The following is a 17,534-nucleotide window of genomic DNA, read 5'->3' as shown; positions in this document are numbered from 1 at the left end:
AGATGAAAAAAAAATGTAAAAGAGAGACTTTTGAAAATTTAAATATAGTATTCAAAGTAATGAGACATCAGTTTTGTAGTAAGCAGAAAGCCTCTGGCTAACCCACCATGAATAAGAATCCTTTTTACATTTCTCACTCTCTGATTTACACATAGAAGTGGTTCAACCAGAGTAACAGACAAATCAGTGACACCCTTGGGAGAGGAATGGGACAAGGAGAGGTGAGGAAAGAGGGAGAAAAGGAAAAGAAACAGTGAAATTAACATGTAAAAGAGTGATAGGAAAGGAAGAGGAAATGGGAATAAGAAGGGAGAAACATCTGTCAGAGGAAGGACAGAGAGGGCAAGGGAAAGGCCAAAAGGATTTGTACAAAAAGGCAGAGAGGAGGAAAGGAAGGAAAGAAATAGAAGACTACAAAAGAAAGAAACAGAAGGTTCAAAAGATGAGAGTAAGGCAGAGTAATCCCAGCAGAGCGGCAGTGACACCAGTTAATTTGTTTAAAGGTGAAAGAGAGATAATGAAAGAGGCACAATGTAAAGGCTCAGAAGAGCTGTTAATATGGTCTATGTGACCAGGTAATGTGTTTAACCGGCCGCCCTCTGCCGCACACTTGACTGAGATGGATGACAGGAGTGAAGGTGCAACACTGGATATCTCACACACACAATAGACCTGTGTGTAAACACCGAAACACACACACACACACACACACACACACACACTGGCAGCAAGAGGGGAGGAGAATAACACGCACACACTCACAAAAATACTTCAAAAGCGCGACAATGTAATCACCAGGGCGACCAGCCCAGGGGTGTCCTGCCTGTGGAAAAGAGAGAGCGAATGAGGCAGTTGGCATGGTAGTCATGGCAACAAGGTTATTAGCATTTGAAGTGAAGGAGCCGGTAGTCGGGGGGAGGAGAAAGAGAGAGAGACACACAGAGAGACTGGGAAAGAAAAACCCTGTGGAGCATCAACACTCACCTTGGCAGGGAGATCAGGGGAGGACCAGGGTGTGTGTGTGTTTGTGTGGTGTGTGTGTTTGGGAGTGAGAGACCTACCACTGAGAGGCCAACATGGTAAAGACGTCCGCCTGCGGGTTGATGAAAATGCGGAGCAGCTCAGGGTCAGAGGAGAGGTGAGCCAGCAGACGCAGCTCCACCTGGCAGAAGTCTGACAAACACACACACCCACAAACACACACCTTCTTAATACATTATTCCAATGTCACATCCAAAGTCTTCCATTTACAACACTGAGTTTTTTTTTGGGAAAATGCTTATTTGCTCTCACGCTGTGAATTAGATGAAAGATTGATAAAACTTTCATGTCTGTTAGGTAAATCTGTAGCTAAAGTCAGCAGCTGGTTAGGTTAGCTTAGTTTAGCTTAGCTTAGAGCAAAGACTGGAAACAGGTTACCATGCTCTGTCCGAAAGTGACAAAATCCACCTACCAGGGCCTCTTCAAGAAGTTACTGTGCCCAGGAAATAGAGCAACACATATTCATTGTAACATGTTCAGTGAGCTTTAGAGGTGTTGGCAGGCAGATACTGTTACCTTCAGACAGAGCCAAGCTAGCTGTTTCCCCGTTTCCAGTCTTTGTGCTAAGCTAAGCTAACTGGCTGCTGGCACTAGCTTCATATTTACCGTACAGACATGAGAGTGGTTGTGATATTCTCATCTAACTCTCTGCGACAAAGTGCAACAGAGTACTTGCCAAAATGTCCAACTAGTTTTTGAACATTATGATAAATATATATGTAAGAACGGAGATATACAACAACGAAATTGTCTCATTTGAAGTACAGTGGAAACCTCCTAAAGTGATCACGTCTGTCTGCTTTAAATTGATCATAATAAGTGGATGATTATTACATACTTTTCTTTCTTTTTCTCTGTTTCCTGTGTACATTACTGTCCATTTGACATTAATATATTATTACATGAATATAAAGTAATTAAATGGACAGCTTCACTATTCAAAGAATGTTAGTGACTGTTTCAAAATACAGTGCAGTACAGTTATTATGTGACCAGGCACCATCAATCCACTTAATGAGGGCGGTTTCAACCACAGGTGCTTTCTTACAGTGTCTGCAGTGTAGAAAAAAATGTCCAAGTGAAATGTTAAGGGGAGATTTAGGGTTCAAGAAGTACATAGAACTCTTAAAGACTCCTCAAGTGTTTGTGTTAACACTATAATTAATCATTTGGTGCTTGTTGTTTGTACTGAAGTGATACAACTGCAATTTAGTTGTACTCGCTGTTATCTTCACTTAATTCAGCTACTTCTACCATTTACAAAAATATCTTTGAAATACAGGAGTTGCAATTTATACATGAAGGTGGAGAGGGCAACAGCAAATAGTGCCAGTCAGAGCTTCCACTACAGTAAGAAAGGTTACTGTGTGTGGAGAAATTGGTGTCTCTGCCCCCAACAGTTTCTCTTTGTATCACTGTTGATGGCAGTCCAAAATGGTGGGTCTAGGAAAAAAGACTTTTTTGCAGCATGATGCTCACATCTAATGTTTTAGATAGCTCAACACTTTTGTGCTATTGAACTCCATTTTACCTGAGCTGGACAATGTCCACACACATACAGCCGCTACTGATACACACAAAGAAACAATTGTATACACATCGTTGTTGTTTTTTCCCCACTACTTATCTAACCCTCCCACTTCACTTGCATTTATTAGAAAAGGAATAATGAATTAGAGACTTTGCATCATTGTAAGCACTAACACGACTGCTATCTCCAGGGTTATAAAATGTGAATATGTGCAGACGTCAAAAAGCTCACAATAGAAGCTGACCCTGTTTCTTTAACATAACAATGTAGTGACGCATGTTGCAATTATGTTACTGCATCTTTCCCACCTTATTCTACATATATCTTGTAGCAGGATCTTCTGTGGTATGACACTCTTTTCATCCTGATGATGAAATTGGCATGATTTGCTGCCGCTATAACACAAATCTACGTAAAGCTGGGTTATTACAGGAGAGAGACGTCACTTCCACGATTTTTCAAATATGACATTATTCAGAATTTGATACAGGTCATGTAAATAGAATTTCCCTTTGGATATTCAAAATAGGCCTTATTGCGAATGTAGCATTTTTGAGCATATTTGGAAAATGCATATTAAATGGGCACTTAACTGCAATTTGCGGCACATGGCCTCTCCCCTGTTTACGGTTGGCTCGGTGCATTGCTATAGATATGTTGTTCACAAACCAACTAGCTTACAGTTTGTAAGGCTGTGGTAGAGATGCATCTCCTGAAGAAAAGCCCACATTTCTGGTCAGAAGGAGAAACACACTGTCTTCTAAACTTTATGAAAGACTTAGATATCAACAGGTTTTTGGATATTAAATAATGCAATGTTGGGAAGGTGGTTGAAGGAACCAAAAAAACAAAAAAGAGGCTGTGTTCGCATGGTTGAACAAGTCTGCCAGGACAGCAGAAAACTAGAATTATCATTACTTTTTTGTGTAAAGCATTGGGGTGTTTTACATTTATCGAACTATGTACTACTGCATGTAAACCAAGAGGCAACCTCCAGAGCTGAAAAATGAAGTCAATGCGTAAGTGTTGAAAACTGCAGTTACTTAAATGGCCACTTGAGGTTGGCTCGTCCATCCCCAAAGACACCCATGTTAAAAAGCCCACCATGTTTACGTTTCTCTGTACGCATGTAAACACCATACCTTGAATTTGATCATAAACAGGATAGGCCTCATAAACATGTTATTCATGCTTAATAAACACACTACAAGTCAGATCCACCCTTGTTCCTCTGCAGCTCCAACCTTCTCGTCCAAATATGGTCACTTATGGTTTCAGAAAATCCAAGATGGCGACAGCCAAAATGCCAAGCTCAAAGATTCGATAAGGGAGTTCACAATCCAATGGGTGACATCACAGCGGCTACATCCACTATTTTTACACAGTCTATAATGTAAATGAGAATATTAGTGGGGTATTTACTTCATTAGCCACGTAAACAGCTTAGTAGAAATATTGTCTTTTCTGGAATCTGGGTAAACAGTATCAGAAAATTATAGAATATTTTGCGCATGTAAACGTAGTGCTGTTTAAACTCTTGCACTGCTCTTCACACTGTACTTATGATTGTGTCTGAGTACTGTAACTATTAAGGCATAGCTAGCAATTACAGATAAAGGGTGGATTTGTCATGTACAACACTTTCTGGGAAATAGATTTTCTGCACACAGTAGTATGTTAGTTCCAAAATCTTTCTTTGTCTATAATGTAATGGACTAGGGTTTTCACACCAGGGTTTAAACAAAATTGAAAATCTGAATTTAAACTACAAGGGTTCAATTCTTTTCAATAAATCAAACCACCATCCATTATAGAGCACACGCAAAAACTGGAGGAGCACTCAGAGTGTGCAGACCTGTCCCAAGGCCAAATGCGCTATCTCACATCGCAAACAAAAGTGAAAAATAATTCATGTATCCACTCCATTTGTGTATTCAAAGGTGTCATATCATGTAAAAAAGATCAAATATTCAATTTCTGGTTGATAACCATCAAGCTTACTCATTTTTGTCAAACGTTTTCTAAACCAAAATGGACGCATCTTTTGTGAAAGAGTTAAAACATTCAAGTTCAATTTGGAGAAAGGACATGAACTGCAGGACTGACATGGTTTCAGGACAGCAGAGTTGCAGGACAGACAGAAAAACACCATGAATAAAAAGACCTCTGAGACCAAATCGTGTCAGAAATCTGCCCTGGGCAGTTACATAAGCAGAGAGAGATAACCGGAGGCTATAAACGAGACACACTGACAGACACACAGCAAAACATCTTTAAAATAGGCAGAGAGAAACTCTGTCTCATCTAAGTGCACACTATAATACACCTTTGTTTAAACATGCACTCAAACAGACAACTGTGTAAACAGAAATATGGACAGACACGTATAGAGAGACAACACTAGCACACCTCTTGGTGGCAGGTGACATGTCCTGTACTGACAGGTCTACAGCTCTCTTGTCAGCTTGGCAGATCTAAACTGAAACATCTCTCAAGATGTAGTCACACATAGACGCAGACACACACACACACACACACACGCAGACACACACTTATATCCACACCCACAAAGCAACTGCAGTACATTCCATTACAGCCATTTCACCCAGACACATCTCTTCCTCTGCTCGGCTGCTTCCAAATCAAATTAAACCCGACCAAATGCAGGGGAAAACGACTCAAAATGGACGGGGGTAAAAAAAAGAAATTTTCTCTCAGTGAGGATGAAGCAACCAGCTGTAATAGGTTTCTACTAATGTGGGAGGAGAGAATGATGAAGGATGGGTGCAGTTACTGGTACATTTATCATAATTGAGGAAAATCTGACAGATTGATAAATATTTCAGGTCATTTCATTCAGCACTACTGGAAAGAGGAATTCCTCGGAAGTTCAGGTCACAATCACACCATCTACCGTTTAACCCAGGGTCGGCCATAGGTTGCAGAGGAGAAAGATAAAAGGGACAGGGAGAGGGAGACGGAGAGACTCTAGTGGGATGGATAAAGAAAAGAAAGCAGGGTGGAGGGGTGATGGTGAGGTGAGCAATGGTTTTGGTTGTGATGAGGTGAGGAAGGGAGTTTCTAAAGATATCCTCCCATCAATGTTTTATGAGTCAGATCACATTTCCTCCAAGCATGGCCGGCAGCTTCGGAAACATATTGCTGACCAGGATTTGTGTGTGTATGTGCGTGTGTGTGAGACAGAGAGAGGGAAAGAGAGTGTGTAAGAGAGTTTTCTGCGTGACAAAAATAGAAAGGAAAAGAGGAAGAAGGAAAATATGTGTATGAAATAGAGAGTAATAACACGTAAGAAAGAGCGATCGTGAGTTACGTGTATGTGCATGTCCTCCAAGGCCACCATCTAACACAGCTAGTCTCTGTGATAAAAAATAAACACCACAATTATTGATCCGTACAGGAATAACTGACCTCCAGTAACTTCCGCCACAGATTAACCCTTAACACTGGATCAGTTCAGTGCCATTTATGCCCCCTAAACTGAAACTATACTGTGTTTGTGGGGGGTGGGCGGATGCTAATTGGTAACGTAGAGTCCGCCCACCCCCCACAAACACAGTAACAGGGCTAACTGTTAGCACCACATGGCTAACGTTACTTAACAGCATAGGTCAAGATCAAGCCATTTCAGTGTCGGAGTGAGTTTCTTCAGCCCATTCTCATTCCGAACTCGTCAAATACCGTCACTTTGTCAGTAATTTTGGCGTCAGGTACCAATACTCAAAGGCACCTTTCGCACGATATGATCTGCAGCCGAAGTGGATACGTTCAACAAACCCTGGACTTTCACCTGGTTCTCAGGTGAGTTTTAAGCCATGTCATGATGTTTTCTTCTAAACCTAACCACATGCTTTTGTTGCCTAAATCTAACCATGTGGTTTTGTTGTTTAAACCTAATGATGTGCTTTTGTTGGACAAGGGAATTATGGTAAAACATGTCGTGTTTTACCGATGTTGTAAGTTTATTTTGAAAAAGACTGTATGCATCTAACAAGCAGAAACTGTTTGAAAACGGAAGTGTACTTTAAAAAAGACACAATGCATGTACAAGCAGAAATTGACACGCTGTCCTGGAATGTCAAGAGCAGATGCAGGAGGATTAGCCTGGTTCCAGACCATAGACCCCGCCCACTCAACTGAGAAGGCTTGCATCTCTGGTCTGGCATACTTCAATGAATTTGCGATTTATCTCGTCCAAACGATAGACGGACCAATGAACGCCGGGGGTCTAGCGATTAGCCAATCAGCGCCACGCTGATGTCAAGCTGTACGCTGGTGGGTAACTGGTGAGGATAGCAACAATGGCGACCGCTACAGATCCTACAGACCACATTAGCGATGCTATCGAGGTATTTCGCCACTACTCGCGTTAATGGAGGACCAAATTAAGGAAGCTGCTAAACTGGATTTAATGGTGATGCAGCTGGGCGTGCACGACGACGGAGACATTTTAAACGGGCAACGCTCGCTTGTTTTCGGCACCCCCGAGGCATGGATACTAATGATGTCAGATTCTGGGTGAGTCGTTGATCTCTACTGATTAGTTAGGGAAAAATCAAATTCCCTCCCCCTTGTAAATCGCCTTCAATGGAGGCAATGTCAGACTGAAGGTTCTGGGAGCTTCAGTCTGACACTCAGGCTACAGGAGGATATCTAGCACGTCATATTTAAACGTTAAAATCCACTGACAAGGCAGCAATATTTGATGAGTTGGGATGAGAACAAAGTGGTTTCTTGGGACTGTTTACTGGCTCAGTGTCAGATATTAGTTGCTGCAGCTTTGTTCACTCATGCTAACTGGGCAGATGTTGAACTGACTGATTCTGTGTAATGGCAGCAACAGAAAGTTTGCTGATCCTTTCCACTTTCCAGAAGATTAGTATCCAATGAGTGGGGGGATTGCCTCTCATATAGGTCTTCACCTCTGCCTCTCATTCATTAGCTTGCTAAGGTGTGCTGTATTTGTTTCCAAGGAGCAGCATCATACAATCGCCCTGGTGTCGTCATACGACTCCAGTCTGGGCAACAGCAGACTCTGTTGTCTCATTATTCCCCCCCCAACAGTAACAGTATATTTTATAGTATATTGTATTTAATATACTTAATATACTAATATTTGTTACTGTTTAACTGTTGAAAATTGTTATTGTCATTGTCATACAGTAAATGCTGATTGCACAATGTAATGGCCTTAGAATAATGAAAACATTGGTGTTTAGATTGGTTCCCTATAAGCCTTGCTTCACCATGCAATTCTATCTGCCACCAGGTATGATCTGACGGGAAAACAAAGGCACAATTTCCAACACAAAGGAAGGGCTGCAAGCATTGTGCAACCAAAACAGGAGGAGAACATTTGTGTTTTCCCTGGTAGCTATTGGTGGTTATCCTCAGTTACCAAAGAAAATCAGTGTAGGTTCTTTGCAATTACTATCCTCAGTAGCAAAAATGGCACACAGTCTTTCCACTTTAACTATCATTAACTGAACATGCACTATTTTTAACAATAAATAACTATCATAAACTATTAGTGTCTGCTTGCTTTAATGAAAATTAAATCAAAACTAATCAATGGCAATTCTAATAATTATGTTAAAGCCTTTGCAACACTTTAAAGTTTTGTTTTTTTTTAAGATATTTTTTGGGCATTTTTTGCCTTTAATGGACAGGACAGCCAAGTGTGAAAGGGGGAGAGAGAGAGGGGATGACACGCAGCAAAGGGCCACAGGCCGGACCCGAACCCAGGCCGCTGCGGCAACAGCCCCGTACACGGGGCGCCCGCTCCACCACCAAGCCACCGACGCCCCGCAACACTTTAAAGTTAATAGCAAACAAAATACACAATATCAAAAAAATCCCTTTGGGCTCCGACCACTTCTGATGGGTATTTGTAATTATTTCTCTATAAAAATGAGCAATAACTTAATTAAAATAACAATTATTTGTCTGTAATGAAAACACTCATTAGTTGTAGCCCTATTAAAGCACTTTGCAAATGCACAGAACAGGGTCATGTATTACTTGAGACTAGAGGTATTAAAAACTGTAAATAAGTCGGTACTCGCTCCTGCAGTTCCTTGGACAGCATACTAAGACACTGAGGGGACTAAGTCGTGCCTCATACATTTTTAATGCAACCACCCGCAGTACCCTGAACAGCCGGTCAGTGATGCTTTGCGGTGTGGAGCATGAAGGTTATGAAATCTTAAAGGGACAGTTCACCCCAAGATCAAAGATACATATTTTTCCTCCTACCTGTAGTGCTGTTTATCAATCTAGAATGTTTTGGTGTGAGCAGCCGAGTGTTATTGTCCATGGAGATGTCTTCTCACACAGCAATGCCTCTTTACAGAGACCATGATCCGGTTACTCAGGATAGTCCAGACCTTGTTGTGAGCAGTTTCACGAGGGAATTACTTTATTTCTACATAACAGCAACTACAAACTGTATTAACGCGCAGAGGGAAACATGCATCTACTGCTAGCTCTCCTAGCACCACTGAGATATCCACTCACAACTCACACTAAAACAATCTAGATTGATCAACAGCAATATATGTAAGAGGAAAAATATGTATTTTGGATTTGGGGTTGAACTGTCCCTTTAAGAGATCAACTATAACCTGCACACTAAGAATATGAAATGTCCCTTGTGGGTTGTGGTAGGCAGAGAGGGGCCTCCGGGAAGGATGATTCGACAAGCATACAGGGCAGGGCGAACTAGGGGTTTAGGTTGAACTGGATTGTGGGGGTTAAAGTCTACTGGTAGAAATGTACACCTATGTACCTGGCTCCTCATAACTAAAACCCAGAGGGACAAGAGGAGGGACTTGACCAAAATTATAACCAAAACCAGCATTTGTTCAAGAAAAACAGACGTTGATGTACTATTAGAGTTTGTATTGCATTGTGTTTGCATTGGGATTTATGGCTATATTAAAATTTGCAGAAAAATATGAATAAATCTCCTACTTTGATAAATGAAGTGGCTGGACCAGCTTTTACCCATGTGAGTATTAAGTATTAAAAGAAATTTCCACCTATTGTAAAGCTTGCAATGACTAATTTTTTTGGCTACTCCGGGGCAACGCAAAAAGTTGAGAAAACAACACTGACATATTATTTTACATAGTCACTTGATACATTGTTATAGTAAAAAAGTAGATGAAAGCTATTTTAGGTGATATTTAAGAACAAAACATTGAAAAACTACCTTGGGCTTAATTTTTCGGATTTGACTGTATGTTCAAAATATGCTCTGTGCTTTGTCTTGTAGTGGTGCTTCACATTGAAGCTTTTAATAATCGCCATAGTCTCAGGGCACATGATTAGACATACTGGTTTTTGAGCAGTTCATGGGAAGAATGAACATGTAAGAGTCTGTCCATTCTTGAATAAAACCTCAGTGTTTTTCTCTGAGTTATTTCTTCGACTCCTGTCTCTCATCTCACCTCTCTTGTGTATGTGTGTCTCACTCACTCGAGTCACAATGCTTATTTGAATGCACTGATTTGATTGGTTGAGTAGCATCACATGAGATTATTTAACACATTCAGATCTGTGAGTTTTCAGGCCACTAAACCAGTGCTACAATGCTGCACTCATTAAAAGAGAAATGTTCTTTCAAATGTAATAGCTCTCAATAGTTTTCAGTTATCTGTTATCAGTTATTGGTATGGGTCCAAACAGGGTAGTATCTGGGGATGGAGCGGGACAGCAGGTAAACGAGAAGGACATAATTGGTCATTTTGCCAACAAGAGCGATGGCATCCCCCCTTGTCCCCTCTTAAATTGCCTACTGATTACATTAGTGTGATAAAGCCCAGTTCAGACCAAAGATTCATGATGAGATGAAACCGTTTTAGTACGTTGCAGAGAAAAATTGCAGCGGTGTGAACTGGCCGTCTGAGCTGATGGTGTTACATGCAACTTAGCTGGTTAAATCACTGGCGGCTGGTTTAAGAACAGCCGTCAGCCAACTGGCTTGTAGTGAAGTCTGCTGGTCAAGTCAAAATGACCACAGACAGCATGTTCGCTTGCTGCGGCAGGTGCTCTGCCAAAATGACTTCTATCATGACCACAAAGTGCAGTATGCAACTGCTGTTAACATTTTCTCAAGAAGCACTTTTGCACAGTGGCAACATTCAATATCTTGCAATAAGAAACTCTTCTATTTTAATAACCACACCACTGCCACAACACATGTTGCTCTTTACAGATGCTGCACACGGGGTTTGTGTGTGTGTCCATTATGGACTAGGGAATGAAAAATAAACAGAAGTGAAAAACTGAACTAACAGGGTTGATGAGGGAATTAGGCCTGCCTTTGTTCTCATTTTGGCAAGCCTCTCTTTTGCCTCTCTCAGCTCCAGCTCCCGCACACCAGCAGACATCTCCCGGTAGAAAATAACTGAGTTGACAATTGCAAATATAACAAACAAACACACATCAGGCACATGCAGGCTGCTTCAGGATGGGGTGGCTGTTCAAAATGTACTGTAAAGAATAGTTTGCTTTATCTTTGGTAGAACAGACCTGATAGCCGTGCATTTTTTACAAATCCATGATTTGGATTCTGCTGAGGGTTGAATCGATAAATAAACACAACACACACTCAGGAAACACTGCGTCATACCTACACATACACACACTGCTTTCACAGACAGGAAAGTAACATCCAGATACATAATACCTTCTGACGTGCCTCTTGGTTGAAATTTTTTCAGGACACTGAAAAATGATAGTAGCTGAAACACACAGACACCCACAGCAGTTGTTCTAGTTTGGGAAGGACATCGGAGGACATAAAGGGGGTGACTAGGCGAGTGCTCCCTAGGAGGGGTTGTTTCCATGGCAACCTGGCCTGAGTGCGTGCGTGTGTGTGTGTGTGTGTGTGTGTGTGTGTGTGTGTGTGGTTACGTGGGCGTGTGCTTGGTGTGCATGTGTTTTGTGAATCCCTGCCATGTTGTGTATATATGTGGGATCCTCGCTCTTATCCTGCTGCTGTCCTCCTGCTAACCCTGGTTTATCTGTCGGGTTATGTAAGTGTGCGACACACTGTCAGAGCCAGCAGACCACACACAAAGCCCTGCAAAGCTCTCCCAGGCTGACAGTGTCCCAGCTCTCCCATCAGTCGGCACAGCCTGGACCAGCGTTACACCCTGGAGTGACCTTATGATGCCAGCTGAGGTCATGTCAGAGTTAGAGGGTTTTTTGAATTCCAAACTCGAAAAGTCAAATTGAGCCCAGGGAGAACATTTACGCTGACTGGAGTTTGCACATTCAAGTACAAAGAAATAGTAGGACTTAGGGATGCACCAATTTTTAAATTCTGGGCCGATACCAATGTTCAATAACAACAATTTGGCCGTTAGCCAATACCGATGTTTTTAAAGTCATTTGGACCTAAATTGCACTACCTTTGCATCATAGTTCCCTCTCTAATATCTATTTTATATTCCTGTAAAAACATTGACAAATTTCTCTTTTAAACAGTTATATTTATTCTCACCGAAAACTACATCTGACAATGATGAGATGATGAGAATGTTAGAATTTACCTTTGCCCAATACTCTATGGCCTTTAGTCTCGAGGTCTGCTTTTTAGTCTGAGCAAAATTAATGTGACACAAGGGAAAAACATGGGCCTCTGCCATTGGTGAATGTCATCTTATTTACCAATAGGCTGAAGGCAGTCAACAGTATCAGCCAAAACCCATGTTCAGCCAATAAACTGGTGCATCCCTGGTAGGACTAAAACTCAAGACGTCTCAGAAACTTGTTAAGTCACTCATGTGTCTGACTGTCGTGCCGCTGTCAAAACAGGTGCTCATACACGTTTCCAAGAAGGCTAAAACCCCCTCATAGGTTTAGTGAGTGGCTGGTTCAACAGTTAATGATATGACCTGCCTGAGCAGCTAAATGTGCAGTGATTTCTGATTTTAATCTATTAGAAGTACCCACAGATTGTATAAGAATAAGGGATGTAGCAACCATGACACCACCCACTGGTTTGTGGACTGCTTAAGTTTGGCATTTTAGCTGTCACCACCTTGAACTTTTGGAACCAGAAGTGACCATATATGGACAAGAGGGTGGGGTTGTGAAGGAGCGAGGGATGGATCTGACTCATGGACTGTGGTGGTGTGGTGCCTTACAGACAGCCTGGGACCCTTAATTATGTATAACTTTAAGCATTAATAAAAATGTAAATGGGTGAGGTATATAAAATCCCCCCGCACAGGTGTCATAAATGTTTTAAAGTAGCTATAGAGACCAAAAGTGTTTTTTGTGCCAGGCTGTAAACATGTTTAGTTCTGCTGTAAAGTTGGGCATTTTAACATGGGGTCTATGGGGACTGACTCGCTTTTGGAGCCAACCTCATGTGGCCATTAAAGGAACTGCAGTTTTTGGTACTTCCGTGTTGGCTTTTCAGCTGCAGAGGCTGCCACTTGTAGTGACCTTAACTTGTTAGTTGCATGATGAAGTTACTGTTTTTAAAGATTAAAACATTTTATGTATGATGACATCAGGAAGTCAAACAATATATAAAAAGGTGCTCAGCCCACTCTCAAATGAGGAATGGGACATTGCTTTTTCTTCACACAGTTTAAAGTGCTACATCGGCTACACTATAGCCCTGTATGTGACAGGTATAAACGGACCCCAGCCACCATCCTGGTTATCCTTTTTGACACCATTTTCAAGGCTTTAGGCTGTAATATTTTGTCCTCTCCTAAGATTGGTATTTTTGGTATATTCTCAGTTCCAGATGGTTCAAATATCCCTGCTCACTTACAGAAGGCTATTGCCCTTTCCTCCCAATTACCAAGACGCTCACTTCTATTCAAATGGAAGGATGTAATCCCTCCATCACACAGCCAATGGATCAAAGGTGTGATGCAAAATATCAAGCTGGAAAAAAATCAGATGCACCCTCAGCGCCTCCATGAAGAGATTTTACAAGACCTGGGACCCACTGATAAACTATGTTACTATGACCTGAGCCTCATTACTTTGTATCTGGTTGGGTGACAGGGGCAAAAATAGTGCTGTATGAAAGTGAAAATTTGACGTTACTATCGTCTTACCTGCTGCGAGAAAAGTCCACCCCTCCTGAGGAATAAACATTGCCCGAGGATGAACAGTCACCACTTCTTCCTCCTTTCCTGAGGGGACCAAACACAGACCCCTGAGAAACACCTCAGTGCAAAGTGCATGCAACTTTAAATGTGCAAATATATTACAATAGCCTCCGGTAACTTGCTTGCAAATTTAGTTTATTTTGTCGAGTAAAAGAAAACTATAGCCAGTTTCCGACAAATGTGTTTGTAGTGAACATACATTTAGACAATTTGAATGAGTTTCCTTGGCCAAACAGAGTCTAATTCAAGAAGAATCCACATTACGTGTGATTAAAATACTCTGTTTCAGGTCTAATCAACATTTACAACTATTATGGTACAATCTATTGTTTTATGTTAGTATATAAATGGCCTTTTTAAATGTATTCTCATCACTATTATGAACTGAAAGTTCACAAAAATTAAGAAATGTTACATGAAAAAAAATTCTCTTGGGTTAAAGTATACTTAAACATTCTTAAAATCAAGAAAGATAGGATTTAGTAAATAATCGCAACTTGTGTGCCATGTATGACCATACACTGAAAGCCATAGAAACACTTAGCCCATCTCAAATGCCTTCGTAATTGTACCATGCTCTATCACTTCTCAATTCTGTTATTAGTGACGCTGGTTAGGGGCCATGTATGGCAGAAATAAATTGAATCGACCTTCCATAAATGAGCAGAGCATCTCATCATGTAGCATATGGACGTCTTTCACAGCACATTTCAAAACTAATTTATTGACCAAACATACAGCATAACACAGTCATTTGGATCCAATATCCTGTGTGTATATTTGGCAGAGAGAAGCCACACAGAAACGCAGACAGTGAGCAGCTGTGGACTTAGAGGAGCAATAAAAGGAGCTAACACTGACATCTGATTTAATGAGAAGTTAAGTTATGAAGCCGCAGCGCCCCATTTAGAGGCAAATCAGAATCCAATCAGGATCAGTCTATCACTGCACTCTCTTCAATAGAGGAGCTGGACTGAAGTGCTGACTTGAGTGTGGGAGAAATGATGGGTAACAATGAACCATTGCATCCCATGTCAGCATGAAGAAAATATAACTGCAGCAGGATGTGCACACACACAAGCACATACATGCTGACACTGAAAATGTGGCCTCACACACACATATGATCACTGTAATCAGTTGTGACTGGGGCTTCACCTCTCACCTCAAGACACAAAGCGGTTACTGACACAGGAAGACAAATGGAGAGAACAGGAATACTGGTGGAGGGAGAGAAGGGATGATATGAGGGATGCAGCAGGGGCAGGATTTGATGACAAGGAGCTTTGGGAATCTGAGTAAGTGAGGAGCAGAGGTGCTGATGTTAGCACCTATGAATCACCCAGAGAGAGAAAGAAACACAGAAACACGGAGGAGGCAAGGGACAGAAATAGAGCTATAATGCTGAATGTGGCTGCACTGGCTGTGACTGACAGCAGAGTCAGTGTGGCCTGGCCATGCCAACAGATGGATGCACTTGTTTTGATGTTTTATTCATCTGCAAATGGAGAAATTTTGTTTCTGTCCTGTGGTTGGTATCCATTGCCAGCCAGCTAATCTGGTAACCCTGGAGCAGACAAGTATTAAACTGGAGCCCTCCAGATAAGTGATGACCTCTAAAAACCACGACCAGGCATCCTCATTAGAGGCTGATCATTTGTCAAGTGGTGTCTGCGCAGTGGCAGGCAAAAACCTATGACATCATAGTTGTACTGACCAACAGTTTGGAGTATGAATAAGTGAAAATCTAATATTCACTGCAGTGATCTATGAGTAAACATGCTGAAATTACTTTGAAATCTACAGGCAGTTTAAATCAATATTGACCCTATTCTTTGCCTGAACTAGAGCACTGCATAATTTTGTAATCTTACGTCTAGGGTTGCAGCAGTATACCATGAAATTATATACCGTGGTATGAAAAATTACGAAAATACGATTCTTAGTTTCAGGTGATTATACACATTAACAACATAGTTATGAACATTATGTACCGTTTCTGCTAGGGCCGTAACGGTACATGTATTTGTGTCGAGCCATTCAGTACGCGACTTTTGGTTCAGCACGACCCTGTACCGAATTATTGGGCGCAGGATATTATTTTATTTTATTTTGTTTTATTTTAATTCCGTTTTTGCGAGCCGATCCATTTAAAATATCTAGTTCCCCGACGGACATAATTGAGTGACGGACTGAGTCCGACCATAAATCTCCGCTTTCACTTTGTGCAGCGCATTCTCGCATTGTGACATGGCAAGTGAGCCTGACGAACCTGAAGACCCACCCGCAAACCTTAAGTCCTCCGTTTGGGAACACTTTGGTTTCAGGGTAAAATACGAAGATGGAAATAAACAAGCTGACAAGACAAAAGCAGTGTGCCGACACTGCAGAACAGCGGTCGGGTATGTACTTGGAAACACGTCTAACATGCTAACGCATCTAAAGCGACATCACCTGAGTTTGAACGTTAACTGGCACGACTAGAAAAAGCAATCTGGTGCAAACTACGATATCGTCGTCGTTCAAAAAGAAAGAGCGTTTCCCTGACCATCACACTAAAGTAGAGTAAAATTGTTTATGCTGCACTTTAGATATAAGCATGTTTTGTTTACTGCACTTTAACAAAGTGGGAAAGCTAAGTAAGTTCCTTGTAAAACTGAATCTGAGCAGGCTTTAAAGCTGACCAGCTGCACTATACTTTTTATTTTAATTGAGTAAAACTGTTTAAGCAGAAATTTATATTTATATTGTTCATTAAAAAAATGTGTTAAAAAAACAGCAGGATTTTATTTTTCACTTTTATATTTCTATTTTCATTCAAACAATGTGAAAAAGCAGGATTTTATATATATTTGTTTCATTCAAAAATTGTGTAAAAAGAGTTAACTGCTGTGGTGGTATGTTTTAATAAGGTTACCAATAAGTAAAAGATATTTAATAGTTGTCTATTTTTTTCATTACTGTACCGAAAAAAACGAACTGTGACTTGTGTACCGAGGTACGTACCGAACCGTGATTTTTGTGTACCATTACACCCCTAGTTTCTGCCAATAGATGCCATTACATCCTACACACTGGACTTGTTATGAATTACAATTTTGTCATAATATAACTGATGCAGATCTCAAACAACCAAAATGAAGAGTCAGGCTGTTTTCCTAAAGTGTCTGTGCAGCAGTTTTTATCAAATAATGACTGTGTGCAACAAGGGCGAGATGAGGTAATTAAAATTTTATTCCAAGGGAGAAGAGATGACAAGAAGACAGGCGGTGGGAACAGAGAAGGAGTGATGGGAATATAATCAAAACTAAGATTGCTAAATTGACGCTTGTGTCCATATGGATAATGTCCTCCCCCAAGCTGTCTTGGAGAAAACATTCTTTTCATGAAAGTAAACAGAGATATTACACTGCAGATTAAAGAAAGGTTTGGTACTGATGTTACATACAGTACGTGATCAATTAAGAGCAGCTGTTCATTTTCTCAGTTGTACGTCCCTGATGGTTCCTGACTATAAAAAGGCCACGCTCACAGTGAATCCTGCCACTTCCCATTTGCTTTTGATAATTTTCTGTCCACCATCTTTTTCTGTTCTCATCAAACTGACATAAGCTTATATCAAGAGAAGAGAAAACAACTTCCAGTTCTATTTTAAACACAATAGGACCTACTTAATCTGGTTTAATCCAGCTTTAAGTGCCATTTTCCCGTCTGAAAATGTTTAGGTGTCAAGGCAGAACTGGTAAAAGGAAAACGTTTCATTTTTTGATCTTGTATAATCATGCGGGGCTGAATAGGCT

The 17,534-nt window shown here is 41.0% G+C and overlaps 1 protein-coding gene across 1 annotated transcript in view; it reads right to left on the bottom strand.

Moving 5' to 3' along the window:
• poln (polymerase (DNA directed) nu) overlaps positions 1 to 17,534 on the bottom strand; it is an 89,643-nt gene that overhangs the window by 30,722 nt on the left and 41,387 nt on the right. Inside the window, exons 18-19 of the mRNA XM_078164777.1 lie at positions 13,681 to 13,758; positions 1,062 to 1,173 (exon numbers count right to left, since the gene is read on the bottom strand). Coding sequence (XP_078020903.1) covers positions 1,062 to 1,173; positions 13,681 to 13,758 — 190 coding nt within the window. The remainder of the gene's footprint in view (positions 1 to 1,061; positions 1,174 to 13,680; positions 13,759 to 17,534) is intronic.

This window comes from Epinephelus lanceolatus, chromosome 22, assembly GCF_041903045.1.
Source record: "Epinephelus lanceolatus isolate andai-2023 chromosome 22, ASM4190304v1, whole genome shotgun sequence".
NCBI classification, from domain to species: domain Eukaryota; kingdom Metazoa; phylum Chordata; class Actinopteri; order Perciformes; family Serranidae; genus Epinephelus; species Epinephelus lanceolatus.
Note: the sequence above shows the minus strand (reverse complement) of the source record. Positions and strands in the feature narration are given on the sequence as shown.